General features: G+C 33.7%; 1 protein-coding gene across 2 annotated transcripts in view; it reads right to left on the reverse strand.

The window, feature by feature from the left end:
* CHD1 (chromodomain helicase DNA binding protein 1) overlaps window positions 1–18,838 on the reverse strand; it is a 79,001-nt gene that overhangs the window by 50,734 nt on the left and 9,429 nt on the right. For both annotated transcript variants that reach the window (XM_037153818.2, XM_037153819.2), the window contains exons 3-7: window positions 5,500–5,701; window positions 4,430–4,555; window positions 2,597–2,658; window positions 562–711; window positions 154–422 (exon numbers count right to left, since the gene is read on the reverse strand). In XM_037153818.2, coding sequence (XP_037009713.2) covers window positions 154–422; window positions 562–711; window positions 2,597–2,658; window positions 4,430–4,555; window positions 5,500–5,701 — 809 coding nt within the window. The remainder of the gene's footprint in view (window positions 1–153; window positions 423–561; window positions 712–2,596; window positions 2,659–4,429; window positions 4,556–5,499; window positions 5,702–18,838) is intronic.

An 18,838-nucleotide genomic window follows, 5' to 3' on the forward strand; every position in this document is an offset into this window, starting at 1 on the left:
CACAGGTTAGTGGTCAACCCACTGTGCAACACCAGCCACAGCTAATCTAGTGTATTATTATTGAAATCACCAAATAATAAATGGTTTTTTAAAGGCAAAAGATTTATATGATCTGAAGAGAAACCAGAGTATACAATAAATTTTTAAAAATACCTCCTTTTCTCCCAATCCGACAATCCATAAACCGTTCAATTGTTTCAAATTCCTCTTCCTCAGGTTGAGGAACATCCTCTCCACAGACTTCAAGTAGGTCATCAGAATCTGTTTTCATTTCTTCATCTTCCTTATAGCTCACATTGACAGTTGCTTGACGACGAGAACTTCTTTTATCATTATCATAGTCTTCATCATAATCCTCCTCAGATGAATCAATCTGTCTCTTTTTTTGTCCAAGAATCTTTTTTCCATTTTTTGACTTAGATCTAGAGTAGACAAGGAGAGAGGTGTTTTTTTTACATAAACATTGGTATAAAACCATAAATGAGAAAATATATACAAAAAGAATGAATACCTCCTATAGCCAACAGTTTTCAACATAAACCTAGAACAAACTATACTTACCTATTTTGAGGTTTTCTGCTTTTAACTTTGTTTTTTGGCTCATAATCAGATTCTGTTTCATCACAACTGCTTTTATCTCTTTCTTCTTCAGATTCAGAATCTGAACCACTCTGAGATGGAGATCCTGACCCAGACATTTGCCAATCTTCACTGTACATAAAATATATAATTTATGATTATTTATACTTATATTATATAGTAAACTTTATCTTTAATAAAATACAAGAAAATAAAAAATTGCCTTCTACTTAACAATAAAAATATTGTTGCTTTCATGCATGCTAAAAACATTTAGATGTCTGTGAAAAAAAAAAAAAAAGAAAAATGCTAGAAAATATTTGACACAGATTTCTCCCTATAACTCCAGAGTTTTGTTAATCATTTAGTTTATACCGAAATAAATGGCAAATATGTAAATGTTATTTTGACTATCATTATGGAGAAAATATAGTATAATCATTTAAAGAACATACTATAATAATTATACCTGCCCTCACAAAACATAAAAAAGATTCAAATCTCTTTCGATTTTCTGGAGATAGTTAATTTAAAAAATATATACTTCAAAACTGATTTTTAAAAATAGTACGTGTTCATGAAGAAATTAAAATAGGGATTTAAAAAATCTCTAAAAAATCAATCCATCTAAACATTCAATTACCTTTATTACTATTTTTAGTCTATTTAATTCCAATCAACATGTACAGACAAAATATTGGATGCACATAACATTCTGCCATAATATAGACTACGAATGAAAGATACATACTAAATTCTTATACATATACACTATATTTTGTCTCAGGGTCACTGATTCTACTCCACTGCTCTGCATCTCTTGCATCAATGATTATGTTAATAATTACATAAACAAATATACATGGTAAAACCTGGCTTATATCAAAAACACAACAGAGAAACAAGTTGTTTTTTATCTTGAAATCTTTTTAGAGTTTACACATGAAGATTAACAAGAGACAGAATATATGAAAAATTCTCCATTTCATATTTTTATATATCAATTATGATTTTTCTATCCAATAAAGTCTATCATCCCCAATTACTTGCTTCTTAAAATATTCTTTGCCTGCACCCATGCTGAGTTTAGAAATTACTAACTCAGGGGAACAGATGCATTAACTGGTGAGACACAGTAGTTGAAAATGCACTTAGTAAACTAGAAGACAGATCTGAGAAAATTAGATTATAGCATAGCAATAAAGGGATAGAAAAGATGATACAGTAGGATTCCTGAAGGATGGAACAGATGATCCAATAGATATGTACAGCATATATGATCCAAGACAAACATAATATTTATATCTATTAACAGTACCAGACTTACAGAAAATGTTGATATATTAATGACTAAGTTTTAAGAAACTAAATAAAAGATACAAGTCTTCTTCATATTAAAGATGCATAAGATCAAGTGCATAAAGTAGAATAACAAATTCAAAGCCAGAGCGCCAAAGTGAAAGCATGAAATATCAAAGAAAACTGAAAAATAAGAGACAATAGAAAAACGTTTTGGAAAAAATGAGAGAGAAAAAAACTCAGACAATCTAGGTATCTCAACTGAGAATCTAAGGTACTCTTAACATTTTCTAGGTCAAGTTCTTTAGGATATTATTGTTGAGTTCCTAAATGAGTTCTAAAGAGTAAATAAATTTCATGTGCAGATAAATAGTAAGGATAACCATTACCATAAATTAACAAAATCACCCAAAATCCATCATTAGCTTACACCTTTATACCCAAGTTAAGATTTTTCTGACATTATGAATAAGCATATCTTTGAAATTTAAAAATACATAAGAAAGAGAGGTTATCGTAGATAAACAACTGACACAAAAACCTTAGGTCATCACAGAAAGATATGAATTAATGGTTTAAATTAATCTGATACAATGTCATGAACCAAAAAATTATATAAATACACTTTGGGCAACAATTTCTAATAGAGAAAGAAATACAGAATCATTAGGATTTTCCTAATATGACAGTAATTAATCAGTTGAACAAAATGACATACTCTTTATGCTTTTTCCTTTTGACCTCACTTGTGTCATCAGAATCTTCACTGCTAGAAGAATCCTGTAGAAAAAATTAAGTTCATGTTACTAATGATGCAATTTAACCATTAAACACATTTTTGCTGGTCATACTATTTAAAGTTCACCTTGCTAATAACAGTAACTGTAAAACCTCTTTTTCTCTATGTTGTTATTTATACTGTTAGCACATAGAATGATTAGTAACATTTTAATTTGAATTTATAACATAGCCAGTGAAATTAGGTATGTATCACAATGTCAGCATTTTGTACAAAACTTTAAAACCTATTATCTGTTACATACAAAGGAGCTCCCATAAAACTATAGGCTGATTTCTCAACAGAATCTTTAAATCTAAAAGAGAGAAAACTGAAGTAGTTTATCACCACTAAACCTGTATTACAAGAAATGTTAAAGGAACTTCTTTAAGAAAAAAAAAAAAAAGATAAAAAATTTAAATAAAATGGAAATCACTATATATCTACCAGTAACTGCTTTAAATGGAACTGGACTGAATACTCCAATCAAAAGACATAGGACAGCTATATGGACACAAAAATAAGACACTTACATATGCTGCCTACAAGAGACCCACTTCAGGTCGAAAGACGCTCACACAGACTGAATGTAAACAGATGGAAAATGATATTCCATGCAAATAGAAAAAAAAAGCTGGGGTAGTAGTACTTATATCAAACAAAATAAACTTTAAAAATAAAGGCTATAAAAAGAGATAAAAAAAGACCCTTCATTTATAATAGCCAAGGTATGGAAACAACCTAAGTATCCATCAATAAACAGCAGGATAAAGAAGATGAGGGACATATGAAAAACAGAATATTAAACATAAAAAAGAATGAAATTTTACCATTTGCAACAACATGGATGGACCTAGAGGGTATTGTGCTAAATAAATCAGACAGAGAAAGACAAATACCATATAATTCCACTTATGTGGAACCTAAAAAAATACCAAAATAAATGAATAATAAAAAACAGAAATAAACTCATAGATACAAAGAACAAATTGACAGCTGTCAGATGGGAGCAAGGTTAGAGGGCTGGGAGAAAAAGGTGAAGGAATTAAGAAGTACCAACTAGCAATTACAAAACAGTCATGAGTTTGAAAAATACAGCAAAGGGAACACAGTCAATAATATTATAATAACTATGTATGGTACCAGGTGGGCACTAAACTTATCAGGCGGGACCACTTTGTAAGTTATATAAATGTCCAACCATTATGCTGTACACCTGATACTACTTATAATATTGAAAATCAACTGTAACTGGAAAAAAATCTATTATAAACTCTGAAGACCATTACTACTGCCTTGTATGGCCTCAAAAAGAAATCATACACTCAAAATTTTACTATTTTTCTCTCCCATTAGGCAGGTTTTAAAACAGTTCTTAAAACATACATGCACATATGCTCACATCTATCTGCACAGGAACTGTACTGTTTACAGCTGCTGCCTATTCTTTTAAAAACATGTTGAGAATTCTGTTAATGTTCTGTACAAATAAGACTTAAAGAGTATATTATTTCTTCATTCATATATTAGGTTATTTCCAGTTTTGCTTTGATGAGCAAATGCACATAAATTTCCAATGCCTTAGATTAATCCCTAAAAGTACAAATATTAGATGAAATATATTTGTGTTTCAAGATTCAGATATACATAATCAAATTTATCTCCTATACTTTCAAAACACGTGTTTCTAATAATTTCATAAGTATCTACTTATTACAATGACGGGGCATCATACCTACTTTTAAAATAGTAGCTTTCATAATGAAAACTCACCTCTTCTGATCCACTATTAGATGAAGCTTGATGCTGCTGTTGCTGTTGCTGCTGCTGCTGTTGCTGCTGCTTCTTGAGCATTGCCGATCTCTGAACAGCCAAAATACTAGGGCTAGATTTCCAAAACTAAAATAGAAATATGAATGAGTAAAGGTTCAAGTTTTATAAAAACTGAAGAGGTTTTTTATTGAAAAGCAGCATAGTTTTTACTGCCTCCAATTAATAAATTAAGACCATCTCCCTTATTTACATTACATGTAATAGTGTAATATAATTTAAATGTTGAGCTTTATATATTAAAAATTTATGCAAGCTTCATAGACAATATTAACCTAAGTTATAACTTTCAAAAACAAAGTGATAACTAATGAGACACCAGTGTTACTCAAAGTGGTTTCCTATTCTTTTTAACTGGTGTGAAGTGACCATGAAGAACTTAATCAGAATGCAAATCAACTATATTACTAAGCACCCTTTTTTTTGGTAGCAATATTTTCTCAATGAAGAAAGTTATGCATTGCTTTATGTTCTGATGCAAGCTTCCTATGACTGGTACTCTGATCCAAGCATATTAAGATTAGTACTTTAAGTAACACTACTTTATGCTATTATGAGGTGTAGAAAAGTTTTATTAAATCTTGTAGTAGCTTTGACAAACCAAATGTCCCTTAGCCTATTCTACGTCCCTTAGCCTATTCTACCAAGTGTCTTCAAGGAAGCAGAGTCTCCTGCTACTAGCAATAAAATGTCTCCTTGAAGATCTTGAAAGTAGAGATCAGACACTGTAGGATTAACAAAAATATCTCACAAAGTCTTGACAGCGAATATTTATGAAACTCAATTTCCACCTCAGAAAGAGGTTGAAAAGATTTTGTGTATGTTGATTTTGTATTTGCTATTTCATAGTTACAGATTCTTTTTTGAGCCAATTATTCTACAGATATTTAACCACAATTTAGAATCACTGAGTAAATTTTAATATTTAAAATTAATGTTTTCTAAAAGCTCTATTAAGAGCGCTGTAAGTCAATGTTATAAATCTACCTTTCACTGGATACTTTATTTATTACCTCAGCTCCATCAACTTTTGGTGGTTTTGCTTGAACTTTGTTTTCTCGGGATGTATCTGACTCAGACTCTGACTGACTGCCCGATTCAGATCCAGAGTCAGAGTCGCTGCTACCTGACTGGCTACTGCTCCCATCACTAGTGCTTCCAGAACTTGAACCAGATCCAGAGCCTGAAGCTGACCCAGAATCATCATCCGACTGGCTGCAATTTAAAAGAAAACATATTTCAAACAAAATTCATTAGGAATTTAATCTTTCTTAAACAGTCAGCTGACAGCCCCAAATCATTAAACTACCTCATATTTCAAGTTTCTATAGCCAAGCAAACAGAAAAAGGAATGGTACTCTATAGTAGTAACTGACAGGGTTAATAGATTTTGTAGTTTGGACCAAAATATAAGCAATCAGATCATAATTGTCTTACAAGATAATGAGCATGTTCTATTAAGTACAGAATCCTGGGCTAAAAATTTGGAAAGTTTAAGCCAAACGATAGCCATAAAAGGCTAGTTAGCTATAGTAAATACAGACGTGTGAAAAAAAATGTTAAAAAATGTACTGAAGCCCTGGCTGGTATAGCTCAGTGGATTGAGTGCGGGCCTGCGAACCACACGATCATGGTTCGACTCCCAGTCAGGGCACATGCCTGGGTTGCAGGCCAGTTCCCAGTAGGGTACCCACGAGAGGCAACCATACATTGATATTTCTCTCACTCTCTCCCTCCCTTCCTCTCTAAAGATAAATAAATAAAATCTTATAAAAAATGTATTGAAAATTCTCATAGTAACAGGTAGAAAAGAAACTTGTAATTTCTATGTGTTTTCAAGTTTGTATCTATAGTTTATCATTCCAGGGAAGTGTGATTTATTATAATTAGGGTACAATATACTAAAATAAATACAATATACTAAAATACAATATACTAAAAAATAAAATCAGTAATTGCTTCTCTGAGAAAACCACTGACACTGTCACGATTCCACAGTAATACATCTGAAATAATAGCAAATTCTCACAATCTTGCTTAACTGCTATACACACATGTGAAAGCAATTAACAGTTAATTGAAAAACTATCATTTTTCCAATTACTAATTTTCAGTCAGAGGAAGCATGGATATGGTCTGAACTAAACAGTTGATTGTGTAAATTATTATCCCCAAGGCTACTTGCTCACATGGTGTTGACTCCGAATTGTTGAAAACCAGGGACTAAAATTTCTGATACACATGGTAGGCAGCTTTTTATGTGATTTCATCTGGCTTTATGAGAAACAACAGGTAATGCAGTTTAGCTACAGAAATACTCATTCTGCATGTCTTCTGCTGTAGTTTTCAGAAAAACCACCAGATGGAGGTATTACTCTATGAAAACCGACTTCAATGTTGAAAGCAATTCCTTTCTAAAAGTCATTTCTCCTGTTTAAAAGCAAGGAATTAATAGTTTCTACATGGAAAAACAGACATAAAAGTTTGCAAGACTTTTGATTGCAAAAGTGAGATATAAATTAGAATGCAAACAAATATGCTTAAATGAAAACAAATACATAGATATTTAAAAAATCTATAGTGGAACATTTTTCTTCATAGAAACAGTAAAAACTTGCTTCTCAAGGACTATGATATAAAAATTATTTTTACAATTTCTATCCACTGGTCATAATGGTTGACACCCAAAAACAGCATAGTGCCCTTTAATTAAATAAACAACAAAAAATTTTCCATATTTTACTTGGATCCCTTGAGAGAAATTTCAGCAAGAGTACTAGAGAAGGTATTTTTCCTTACATACAATTTCATTTCTCCTTTAACCTGACAGATAAAGAGACATCTACTTATTCAATAAACTTAACTAAGAACTACCATGTTAGGCACTGGGAAGATGAGATAAGACAGTCCTTACAGTTAAAAGAACTTCTAGCCTGGTATGGAGAGATGGTCATGTCAACCAATAAATACCATTATGTACTATATTGAAGATAATGGATCCACATGTATGGGGAGCACTGAAGATACAACCAAGTTTGGTACAGTAATAGTGAAACATTTAGAAGAAGGCAGAGTTGAACTAATTCTTTAAGAAAGAATAATTAGGCAGAGATGTATCACTTTAATTGCTTTTAAGCTCCTTGTAGGTCCTGTTTATTTTTTCCCGAGTCTCTACCACAGTAACTTCTATAGGTGGCTACTCAACAAATACTTGAAAAGTAGACAAATGAATTAAGTGAACATGGGGAGGCAATCATGCATTTATCTTCTTAATTATACCTTGATTCAATATGGACAACTAGTCAAAATTCCTTGTTAGTAAGCATAGTTCTGGCTGGAGATAAAGGCAAACAACCTGAACTGAGGCTACTGTAATGGTATAGATTTATTATTAAAATGTCTTTACCTTAGATATTAGAAGTATGAAGTATTTATTTATTTCATTTAGTTCTTAGTAGGAATGAGAACAAGGAATATCAAATATGTAGTCGTAGAATGATCTCCAGGATACAGTTAGAAACACCCCCACATACACAAAACAGTGTTTACAGTCAGCTTCCTTTGTATAAGGTAAAAACATCTGTACGTATTTGCTTATACTTAAAACAACAACAACAACACAAGAATGGTAGTATAAACCAACAATTAAGTTAAAAATGACTACATACAGAAGGAGGGAGAGAATGAAGCAGAAAGAACATGGATTGAAATAAGTCATGAGCTTTTGAATCATGTCTTTCTTTGTTTTACATTAATTCATTTTTTTAAATTCCTAAAAATTGAAAGAAAAATATATACAGGTTGGGGGGGGGAGCAAAGATCTATACTCAAACAAAATTTTGCACTAAAATAGGTGAAAAGTCTTTTCCTAATAAAGTAATTATATTTCAGCCCATCATGCAAATGCTCTTTCTAGAATAAAAGTCTGATCATGGTATAACTTCTTTTATAAATCTGAAGTGTTTCTGTAACAAAGTTCAAACATCTATGAAGGTATTCAGGATTCCTGAATTCTCGGACAGTTTCCTACTTAAAGCCTTAGTTCTAGCAGTGGCAAACTACTTGTAATTCTCAGAGAGCAAGTTTCTCTTTCCACTTCCTGCTTTTGCGAAATTATTTCTTTCACTCTACCCCACTATATAATTCCTACCTGAGCCTCACTTCACGGGTACTTCTCCAATAAATATCCTCTGACTCCATTCTCAACCCAACATTAAATCAGGTATCCTTTAGCACTCCTGAATCGTCCTATCCATACTGCTATCTACACATACTACATAGTGAGAACACCATGTAATAATCACTGTAATTTTGTTTTCTTTTGTTTTATTGGTATTCTACACCTTTGATATTCTACCATGTTTCTAAAGCATTGGAATTTCACTTGTTGCCCTCTGTTATGTATACTGAGCACTAAAGAACTCCATAGATGTTTAATGGGTATGTGGATATATATAAAAACAAATAAAAGATACAGGAGTTCTGTCCAGAAGGTATACAGCCACATAATATGAAAAGTAGAAACATATACTGAAGATACAACATACAAGAAACATTGTACATAGGACAATGACACCTCAGTCCCCTTCAAAGTAGGCATCTTGGGACCTCTCCCAGTTCTCCCAATCGCCATCACCTGCCCTATTGTACTTTCCGGAATTTAACTGACGGTCTGAAATCTTTTCCCTTTCAAAGGTGATTTTAGTTTTGGGAAAAGCCAGAAGTCATGGGGCTGGCGTGGAGCTGAGTCACGTGGGTGATTTGGTGCCCCGCAAGTTCTGGCTTTTCCCAAAACTAAAATCATCTTTGAATGGGAAAAGGTTTCAGACTGTTGATGAAACTCAAGGAAATATAACAAGGCAGCTGACAGTGATTACAACATTGGATTTTACAGTGTTTTGAACAGTGGAAAAGATACTGGGAGAACTGTGTGAGATCCCAAGGTGCCTACTTGAAAGGGATTGGAGCCATCATTGTCCTATGTACAGTTTCTTGTATCATGTATCTTCAATAAATGTTTCTATTTTTCATATTACATGGCTGGATACTCTGTGAGTGTGTGCATGCATGTGTGTACAGAAAAAGAGGTGCCTAACTGCTGGGTGCCTAACTCAGCATGCCATCTTTTTTTTTTTTTAATAACATAAATTCCAATATTATGGTCACTCAGTATAAAAGTCTAAAGCACAAACTCCCTGCAACTAAGTGTGGCTATTAGCTTAAGTTCTGACAAGTAAGATATGAGCAGAATAAGTTGTACTTCCCAGAGACTGTTCAATGGGGGCTAAGCTAGAAGGTACTCCCCCTTTTTTGCTCTTCTGATTTGCCTTCAAAGTTTGCAACTGACAGAAAAAAAAAAAAAGCTGAAAAAAGTGTTCAAAATTTAGGTCTGCACAGGTTCTTAGAGAGGCCAATACTTTTCCCCCAATATTCCCATGGTTATTATAAGCCATTGTTCTTAATGATTTAAGTGACCAGAAAAAAATTAACTTTCTGTTCAGCAAGACATGTAATCCATTTTTAAACTGTGTTTTTTTAAGTTAAATTTTTAGGTACTTTATAATGCAGCTATTGTTGTAAATTCCATATAACTAAAATGTTACAATTCTTTATCTATGGATTAGATTATAGAAATGCTTCTCAAACTCTAACCAACATCAAAATCACCATCCTTCTCCACTTTTTAAATTGAATATGCCTGGGCTCCATTCTCTGTACCTGTGAAGCCAGCAGCCCTATGTCTGATCTTGAGGGTTTTAATGGCTTACTTTTGTTCTTAGGATAAAAATGACTAAAATGTGATCTCTGCCTACCTCTCTAATTTCATCTTAAAGCAACTCTTATATCTTTATTCTACACTCTAGCATGACTTCCTCTAGCTCTTGAATTTGCCATGTGTTCTAACTTCATAGCCTTGGTATGAAACCAGTTCTCCCTATCTGGAAAGCTTGTTAATCACCACGCCACCTCTTCCCCTCATACTCCTATTCTATTCATCCTCTACTTCTTGAATTGAGCTTTTCCTAGACTTCCACTCCCAGACTATGTAAGACACCTAGCAGGATGTCTGGCACTTAGTATGTACTTGACATAAGCTAGTATGAATGCAAGAGTGTTTTATCTAGCACTTTACTGGACAGACTCAGAAAATACAAGTATACATTATTTGTGAATTAATAAATGATTAGTACTACCTACTCTCTGTTTTTTTGTTTATAAACATCATAAGTCTAAGTCCTTCATATAAACATTCTTGTTCTTTCCTCCTGGTTTCTCTGCCTCTGTACTTTTCTTCTTTTGTGTTTTTCCCCCTCGAAGTCATCTAATTTTAAATCTTGGGGCAAGGGGAGCAACAGTAAGAAGCTTCTTTTAAAGAATCAGAAAGCTGAAAACACTGGGTCCACTTACCACATGGTCACAACTGTCTATTAGTAAGTAGCACCGATTCCTTTAAATGATGTGCATGATCTCCAATTCACCTGTTGTCCCCCCACCTCCCCTACCCCCAAGGTCTTATACCTGGCCAGCTCCATTCAATTATGTTATCTGCTTGGCCCTTATGGCCCTTTCTATGGTCATCTATACACCAGTTAAGACAAAATTTAAAATAGCTCTTCACAGGCTTCAAAATATTTTCATACTCTTCCATTTTATCCTCACGACAACAAAAAATGTCTTTTTAGGCATATACTGGGAGTTTTTCTAGATCCTTTGTAGAGAAGGCAACCCTTCCAGGGTTCCAGCCTTAAGGACACATAATTCTGTAGTCAAATATTGAATTCCTATCCCAACCTCAACTCCTGTCATGGGGGCCTATATTCCTCCAAATATCCCCTGTGCTATCATGTTTGCTCAGAGCTTATTGCTCTGACTTTGAGATATCTTTTGTTCCTGGTATGTGTAAAGAAAGCTTTCCCTCAAGTTCAGGCATGCACCTATACTTTTTTCCCCTTTGCTCTATTTTACTTGGCATTTTCATATATTTGTATGTAGAAAAGAGTCTGTATTAGTTCAGCCCAAGAGATGGCAGAATAGCAACCTCTGTTTTCTGTACCCAATTCACCTTTGAGCTAAAAAAAAAACAAACAAAAAGCCCGACACACTAAGACCTGTACTGGATATACTGAATGATGTACTCTCAATACAGAAAGATACTTTTACGTTACAAGTATTCTTTGCCTTATTTATCACAGGAATTGGAAACTAGTCTGCAACAGAACATAAAGGAAGAATGAATAAAATAATGAATGACCTTCCAAGGAAATGGTACCAATGGGCAGGTGCTTTCCTTACCAGCAGATCACCAACAGACAACAACTGGCCCTGATTAACCTTGGAATAGATAACAAGTAGTCAAGAAAATGATATTAGGGTTGGTATAGAAGTACTGAAGAGAAATGAAAAGAACATCTCAAAACAATAGCACTAAAGAAAATAAGACTGCATATTTAAACATATGTAAATTAGTCTACCTGTTAGATCAATGATTTCTCATTTTAATTCTTTTAAATAATGTATGCGTTTACTTACTTCTTTTGTCCCTAGAAAGATTTTCTTTCTAGTTCATGCCATTTCCAGAATAGTTTCTTATTTTTTTAAACAAGTGGATGGATTAAGACTGGGAAGAAGAGGGAGGAATGCTATAGCATATATTAGTAGAAGGTAAACTGATTTTCCACAGAAATGTAATAGAAAACTAGTGCTGTGTGCCTGAAAAATATACTCACTAATGCATACACAATCAAAGAATTGTATTTACTATTCTAAAGAACAAGCATGCTACATTAAATTCTCATTTAATGCCTTGCTCCCTTCCCCCTTAACTACTGAAGTGTCAATGCCATTAAAAAAAAATTTCTTGGGGGAGTTTTTGAAAGATTTTTTTTAAAAAGATTTTTTTACTTATTTATCTTTAGACGGGAAGGGAAGGAGAGAGGGAGAGAAACATCATTGTATGGTTGCCTTTCATGCGTCCCCTGCTGGGAATTGGCCTGCAGGGAACTGGTCTGCAACCCAGGCATGTGCCCTGACTGGGAATCCAACCGAGATTGTCTGGTTCGCAGGCCGGTGCTCAATCCACTGAGCTACACCAGCAGGGCCGAGTTTTTGAAAGATTTTTAAAAATTTTTATTGCTGACACTATTACAGATATCCCCCATGTCCCCTCTCCCTTTCCCTCTTCCAAGCACCGCCGCCACTCCTGTATTTACCACTTTATTGTCTGTATCCATGGGCTTTGCATATACGATCCTTGGCTAATTTCTTCCAGTCCACCCCCCACACACTCCCTCCTCTGAGAATATTTTTTAATAAAACACTTGTGGAGAAAATTCAGAGGTCATCTGATGGTGTTCTGAAGTTCAACCCGGACTAGCATTCTAGCCCTTTCTGCTCACTGTAATTATATTTATACCCATACAACCATGAGTCTCAGGTTTATGCCACATGGAAATAATAAACATAATTAAGAATTACTGTGAAGATTATAAGATGTAAAGTATACTGTCTAAAATACAGGCTTTCAACATTGATACCTATCAGACATTTTTTTGAACATTTTTTCCATGAGTTCGAGATCAGAATCATTGTATCAAAGTTTACTTAAGTGTTTTTTGGACTGCCTTAAGTATAAATACATAACACGTTTACGAATAAAACCTACAGAGCCCTGGCCAGGTGACATGGTTGAAGCATCACCCCATACAGTGTGTGGCTGCAGGTTTGATTTCCTGCCAGAGAATATACCTAGGTTGCAGGTTCAATCCCCAGTCAAGGTGCATATGGGAGACAACTAATCAATGTTTCTCTCTCTCCCCCTTCCTCTCTAAAATCAATAAAAGCATATTCTTGGGTGAGGATTAAAAACAATAACCCTATAAATGTACTAAAGTTTCGAAACAAATTTTCGTGAAAAAAATAAAGACATGGTAATTACTACCTGGTACTCTGTGCCAGACATTGGGTTTTCCTTAATTCTTTCATTTTCATACAATAAACAAACAAATTGAGGTCCACAGAAGGTTAAATGAAGAAAATAAATACCAAAACTATAAGTGTACAAATTATGAGTACATATGAACTGAAAGAAAATTCAGAAAAATGAAAGCCCCTAATTTTTAGAATGACAGGATTAATTTATTTTGAAATAAGATTCCTTTACACTTGTACTATATATATATACACACACACATATATGTATATATATATATGTTGTCTACTTGCCTCTCCCCATTCATCCAGTATCCATCATTTGCTTTTTATTAATACATAACTGTCCCTTAGGTTTTCAGTGGCATCCATCCATCCAGCTATAGATTTCCCAGAATCTCTTTTAGCTAGGTATGGTCATGTTAATGGAATTTGGCCAATGAGAGATGGCTAGAAATGATGTGGAATTTCAATGTGATAGCCTTCAAAATGAAGTGGCTTGCCTGAAATCCTCCACATTCCCATATTCTTCCTACTGGCTAAAAATGACAACTACTGGAGCAAATAGAAGCCATATGTTAAAGATAATAAAGCTGTCCCACTAGACAAAGTACCTGGATAACCTTATGTATTAATTAGAGCTCACTTCCCTGAAATTGAAAACTAACTATATTTGAGCCCAAATGATTTTGAGATCTCTAATATACAGGGTGGGAAAAAAGTAGATCTACAGTTGTTTGTATGGAAAATAATACAGTAATCAAAGACTAACAATACAAGAATAAACTGTTTTGCATTCTCACAACTGTAGACCTACTTTTGCCCCACCCTATATAATAGCACCTTAAGTGATTCTCCAATACACTATATGTCCCTGTAATGAAAATTTTTGGAAGAACAAGTTTTGTACATATATTATTTGAAATCACTTGCTCATCTCTTCAACTAAACAAGTACTGTACAAGAATTTCTAGTAGGAACAAAATGTTGTGGCAAAAGTAAAACTTCTGAGAATCAACGATATAAAGATGGATCAATTACTTAAATTGATTGATGAACTGGGGTTGGATATAAAACAAGAGCAAAGCTTTATGGAAGGAGTGATTTTAGAGCTCAGTATTGGTGGTGTACCCCATAGTTTTCCCTCTGGAAAACATTCTTCTCAGAAGCAACTGATAAAGCTTCCTACTCTTTACTAAAAAATATCATACCCTTTGTGCAACCTTCTCCAATTGCTCCAGGCACAGGTCACTGTTCCATCCCATGTGCTCATAATATTTTTTTGATTCTACTAATAATTCCCTCACAATATTACAATTATTTTTATACTGGCCTCTCTCCTTTTCCTGCACCCTGGAATTCATTAAGTCGGGGCCTTCATTTCAGTTATTTTTATAGAACATAATCTACTTTAACAAAACTAGAAAAACAATATGGAAATTAATAATAAGCAATGAGTAAATAATTACAATTTTAAAAAGTAATTAATGGCCAAAGGCAATGGCTTTCAAATTTTTGGACTATGACTTATATAATGTACATTTTTAGATTATGATGCAGTATACATGGTTGTGTGAATATGTAAACCCAATAAAAGCTGAATGAAATAATACTCCACAAGAACAGTGTGTTTTCTTTCCTTTTTAAAAAAATTTAAAAAGGAAATTTTAGGATGGGAGTGATGGGAGTGAGGATGGGAGCAAGGAGGATGGGAGTGAGAGAAACATAGGTGTGAAAGAGTAACATCCATTGGTTGCCTCCCCTATGCGCTGGGACAATGATCACACGCACCTAGACCTTGGATCACCAATGCCCAGACCAGGGATCCAACCTGCAACCTAGGTACATGCACCCTGATAGGAAATCGATCAAACTCATACATAACCTTTGTTTATGGGATGATACTCCATCCAACTGAGCCACACCAGCCAGAGCAAGAAGTGTATTTTTCATTCTAGTTTACATTATTTGTTTCAATTAAAAAATATCTGATCATGATCCTCTAATGTATTACAACTCACTGTTTAAAATATATTAGCCTAGAACAAATCATTTAGAAAATGAGAAGGGTTCAGTTAGCTAGATGATGCCTAGATCAGACCACCTTTAAATTCTATAAAATTATATTAAAATTTGTTATCCATTTTATCTGTAACTGCAAACCATAAAGTGACTACTAAATATTTGAGAAAAATCCCGAAAGCATCTATCTACCTGTATGGTTCTAAAAACCAGTTCGTGTCACTGCTTTGAAAAACAAATATAAGTTTCTTTTAGTATTATAAATTACCAATCCAAGATAAAAATTCTATTACAAAGTAAACTTTCCTAAAGTACAGTGTAATTCTATCATCTTAAAAGTCTCTAATTAAATAAATGAAAATAAAGCTGCTACAAATATAATCTAGGAAGGGTAGGTAACATTTAGCATGACTGTTTAAGATTTAGTCATGTTACTTCCAAGTAAAGGCAATAAATTCTAAAGTTTCTGTAGTAAGCATTCAAAATAAGATGTGAAATATGGGCTATATGCATATATACTTGAAAGTCACTAATAATAGTTCTACAAAATACATTAAATTTGTTATACTATCAATAATATGATAATTCTCAAACTGTATAATTTATAATTACGACACATAGGTAAAACTTGATAATGTTACTTTTTTTCTTCATTGGTATTACCTACCACATGGAAGTCTAACACAGGTATAAATTATATAATGTTTCAAAATAATCTTTAAAATAATTGAGTTAGGAGGGGTTAGTAGTAGGTAAAATTTAGAAAGTAAACTAGATTGGCCATGAGCTGAAATATGCTATGTTAAAGGTAGATGATTATTACAGGAGGGTTCATTTTACTGTTACTACTTTTTGCACATGCCTAAAATTATCTACAGTCTTAACTTGGCACAAATAAAATAAATGTCTACATTTAAAAGTTGAATTTTAAAGAGACTGATTAATTTGCTTAAAAAATATTTATATGCTTTAAAAATTAATGAATACTTTCACAACCCCCCCCCCAAATTCCCAGTACTATGTGCTTTACTTTCTAACAAAATTATCACAGTCTGCACATACCCTTGGGAGTGTGCTGCATTTAAGAACAACCTCCATGCCCTGATTAGTGTAGCTTGGTTAGGTGTCATCAGTCACCAGTTTAATATCTGGTCAGGGCACATGCCAGGGTAGCAGGTTTGAGAGGCAACCAATCAATGTCTCTCTCTCACATTGATGTTTTTCTTCCTCTTTCTCCCTCCTTTTCCCTCTCTCTAATATTAAGTAAGCAAAACCTAAATACAAAACAAAACAAAAAACCCCCTCCATGCCTGGCCAAATGGCTTGATTGGTGGAACATCAACCCGTACACCAAAAGGTTTATAGGTTCATAGGTTCAATCTCTGGTCAGGGCACATACGTAGGTTGAGGGTTTGATCCCAGGTCTGGGCACATATGGGAGGCAACCAATCAATGTCACTCATTAACATTCATGTTTCCCTTTCCTTCTCTCTCTCTGTCTCTCTCTCCCATCCCTACATCCTCCCTCCCACCTCTCTCCCTGTCTTTAAAATCAATAAACATACCCTAGGGTGATTAAAAAAACCCTCCCACTACTGTGAGTCACAGAGCAAAATAAGTTAATCAATGTAGTACAGTATGACTGGGATAAGCTACTGCACTGTAGGCCAATCCTTCTGTATAAAATAGATGCTAAAACTGGAATAAAGAGATTACATGTATTTTTAGTACTCATGTACAACTAGTTGTAATTATTCTTTTCTTATAAAAATTTCCTTTCTTATCAAACTTTTATTAATGTAATACAAAATTCAGACACATAACTAAGAATACTGCAGTAGTTGCATCACATGGCAATAATCATATTATAATCTAACTCAAGGACAATAACAAGAATAGTGTTCTTGAGGGAATTTACACTGTAACTCCATCTCAGCAATGGCATCATTCCTTTATGTAAAAACTCTTTGGCATGGTATTTATTGCCTTCTAACATCATTTTTCCTGGGTATAAAAATTACTTTTTGCCTAAATCTGTCAAAATACCTCACCTTATAAAAGCTACATTGCCAGGACTTTTAATACACACAATATTTAAGATTGACAGGTTTTTAAATGATCTCTAAAAATATTTTTTAAAATTTCATCCTGATATTGGGCTTGCTGCAGAAATTAACCATTTGTCTTATGACCAAACTTCTCCGTCTCCTACATCCTGTATCTCTCTGTACCATATCCACCTGATGTTACAAATATTCAAGGCTTAGGTCTCTTTCTTGACTATAAATTAGTAACAAGAATCTCAAATTTTAGTATTTCAAGGATAATCTAGCACACAGTATAGTTGCTCAATCATGTAAATCAGCAATTTCCAACCAGTGTGCCCCAAGAATTTTTAAAACCTGCAACACCTATTAGTCAGGGAATCTGACCTCTTTTCCCTTAGGTTGTCAAATTAGAAAATGACAACAGCCAACACAATAGCTGTCTGAGATGAATGAGTAAAAAAATATCCTATTTTTTTGGTCAGATCAACAAAACATGTATTTTTTGATGTGCCACAGATTTTTAGTAATTAGTTTATGTACACCATGAGATGAAAAAGGTTGAGAATTACTATCTAAATTAAATAACTGTGTGAGGACGCAGAATTGTATTTATGAAAGCAGCAACAGGAGAGATGTAAAATAGCTAATGTGAATGGTTTGCATTAAGAAAAGAGCTCCCCACTATTTTTGTGCCTTATGTCTCAACTCTGAGAGACAATGTTGATAGTGAATCTCAGAAGCCAGTACTGTTTAGCCAATCTTTGTGTCTTCTATATTTTAATCTCAATAATAATTAAATCTCACTTAATTTAGGCACACTAAAGAAACTACTGAATGCAGTTTAACATTTATTTAAAGTTGACTTTTTGAGTAAGCAGTCACCTCACATTATAGTGGCATAATATACTCTTAAATATAAATAGCAATGTTCTCAGTTATTCAGTAGAAGAACTTGATTCTGGAACAATAGATCCCTAAAGTCTTTCCCTAAAACCAGTGCTTCTGAGCAGTCCATTCACAAGCATAATTAATATACTCCTGTGGGCGTCTCTCAGTACATGTAGCATTTATTCAGGTATGCTTTCTTTTCCTTCTTTCCCCACCTGGGGGTAAACCATACAACTTCAGCATAACACTGAATAAACCTCAGGGAAAAGAACTGCAAAGGTAGGATGTCCAATACATTCTCGTTATTAAGGAACTTGTACTTCTTTATTGGGGGACTATGACCTCTGTAAAAACCTTGTTTTTCATCGATCTTCTAAATACATACCACTTGTTCTTCCTTTCTTTACAAACTGTATCATTTCTCATCATTTTTAAGATTACAAAAGTTAAAGAACTCATATATAGC

The sequence above is a fragment of the Artibeus jamaicensis genome, unplaced genomic scaffold (genome assembly GCF_021234435.1).
Source record: "Artibeus jamaicensis isolate MK-2021 breed Jamaican fruit bat unplaced genomic scaffold, CSHL_Jam_final contig_3214, whole genome shotgun sequence".
Classification (NCBI taxonomy): Eukaryota; Metazoa; Chordata; class Mammalia; order Chiroptera; family Phyllostomidae; genus Artibeus; species Artibeus jamaicensis.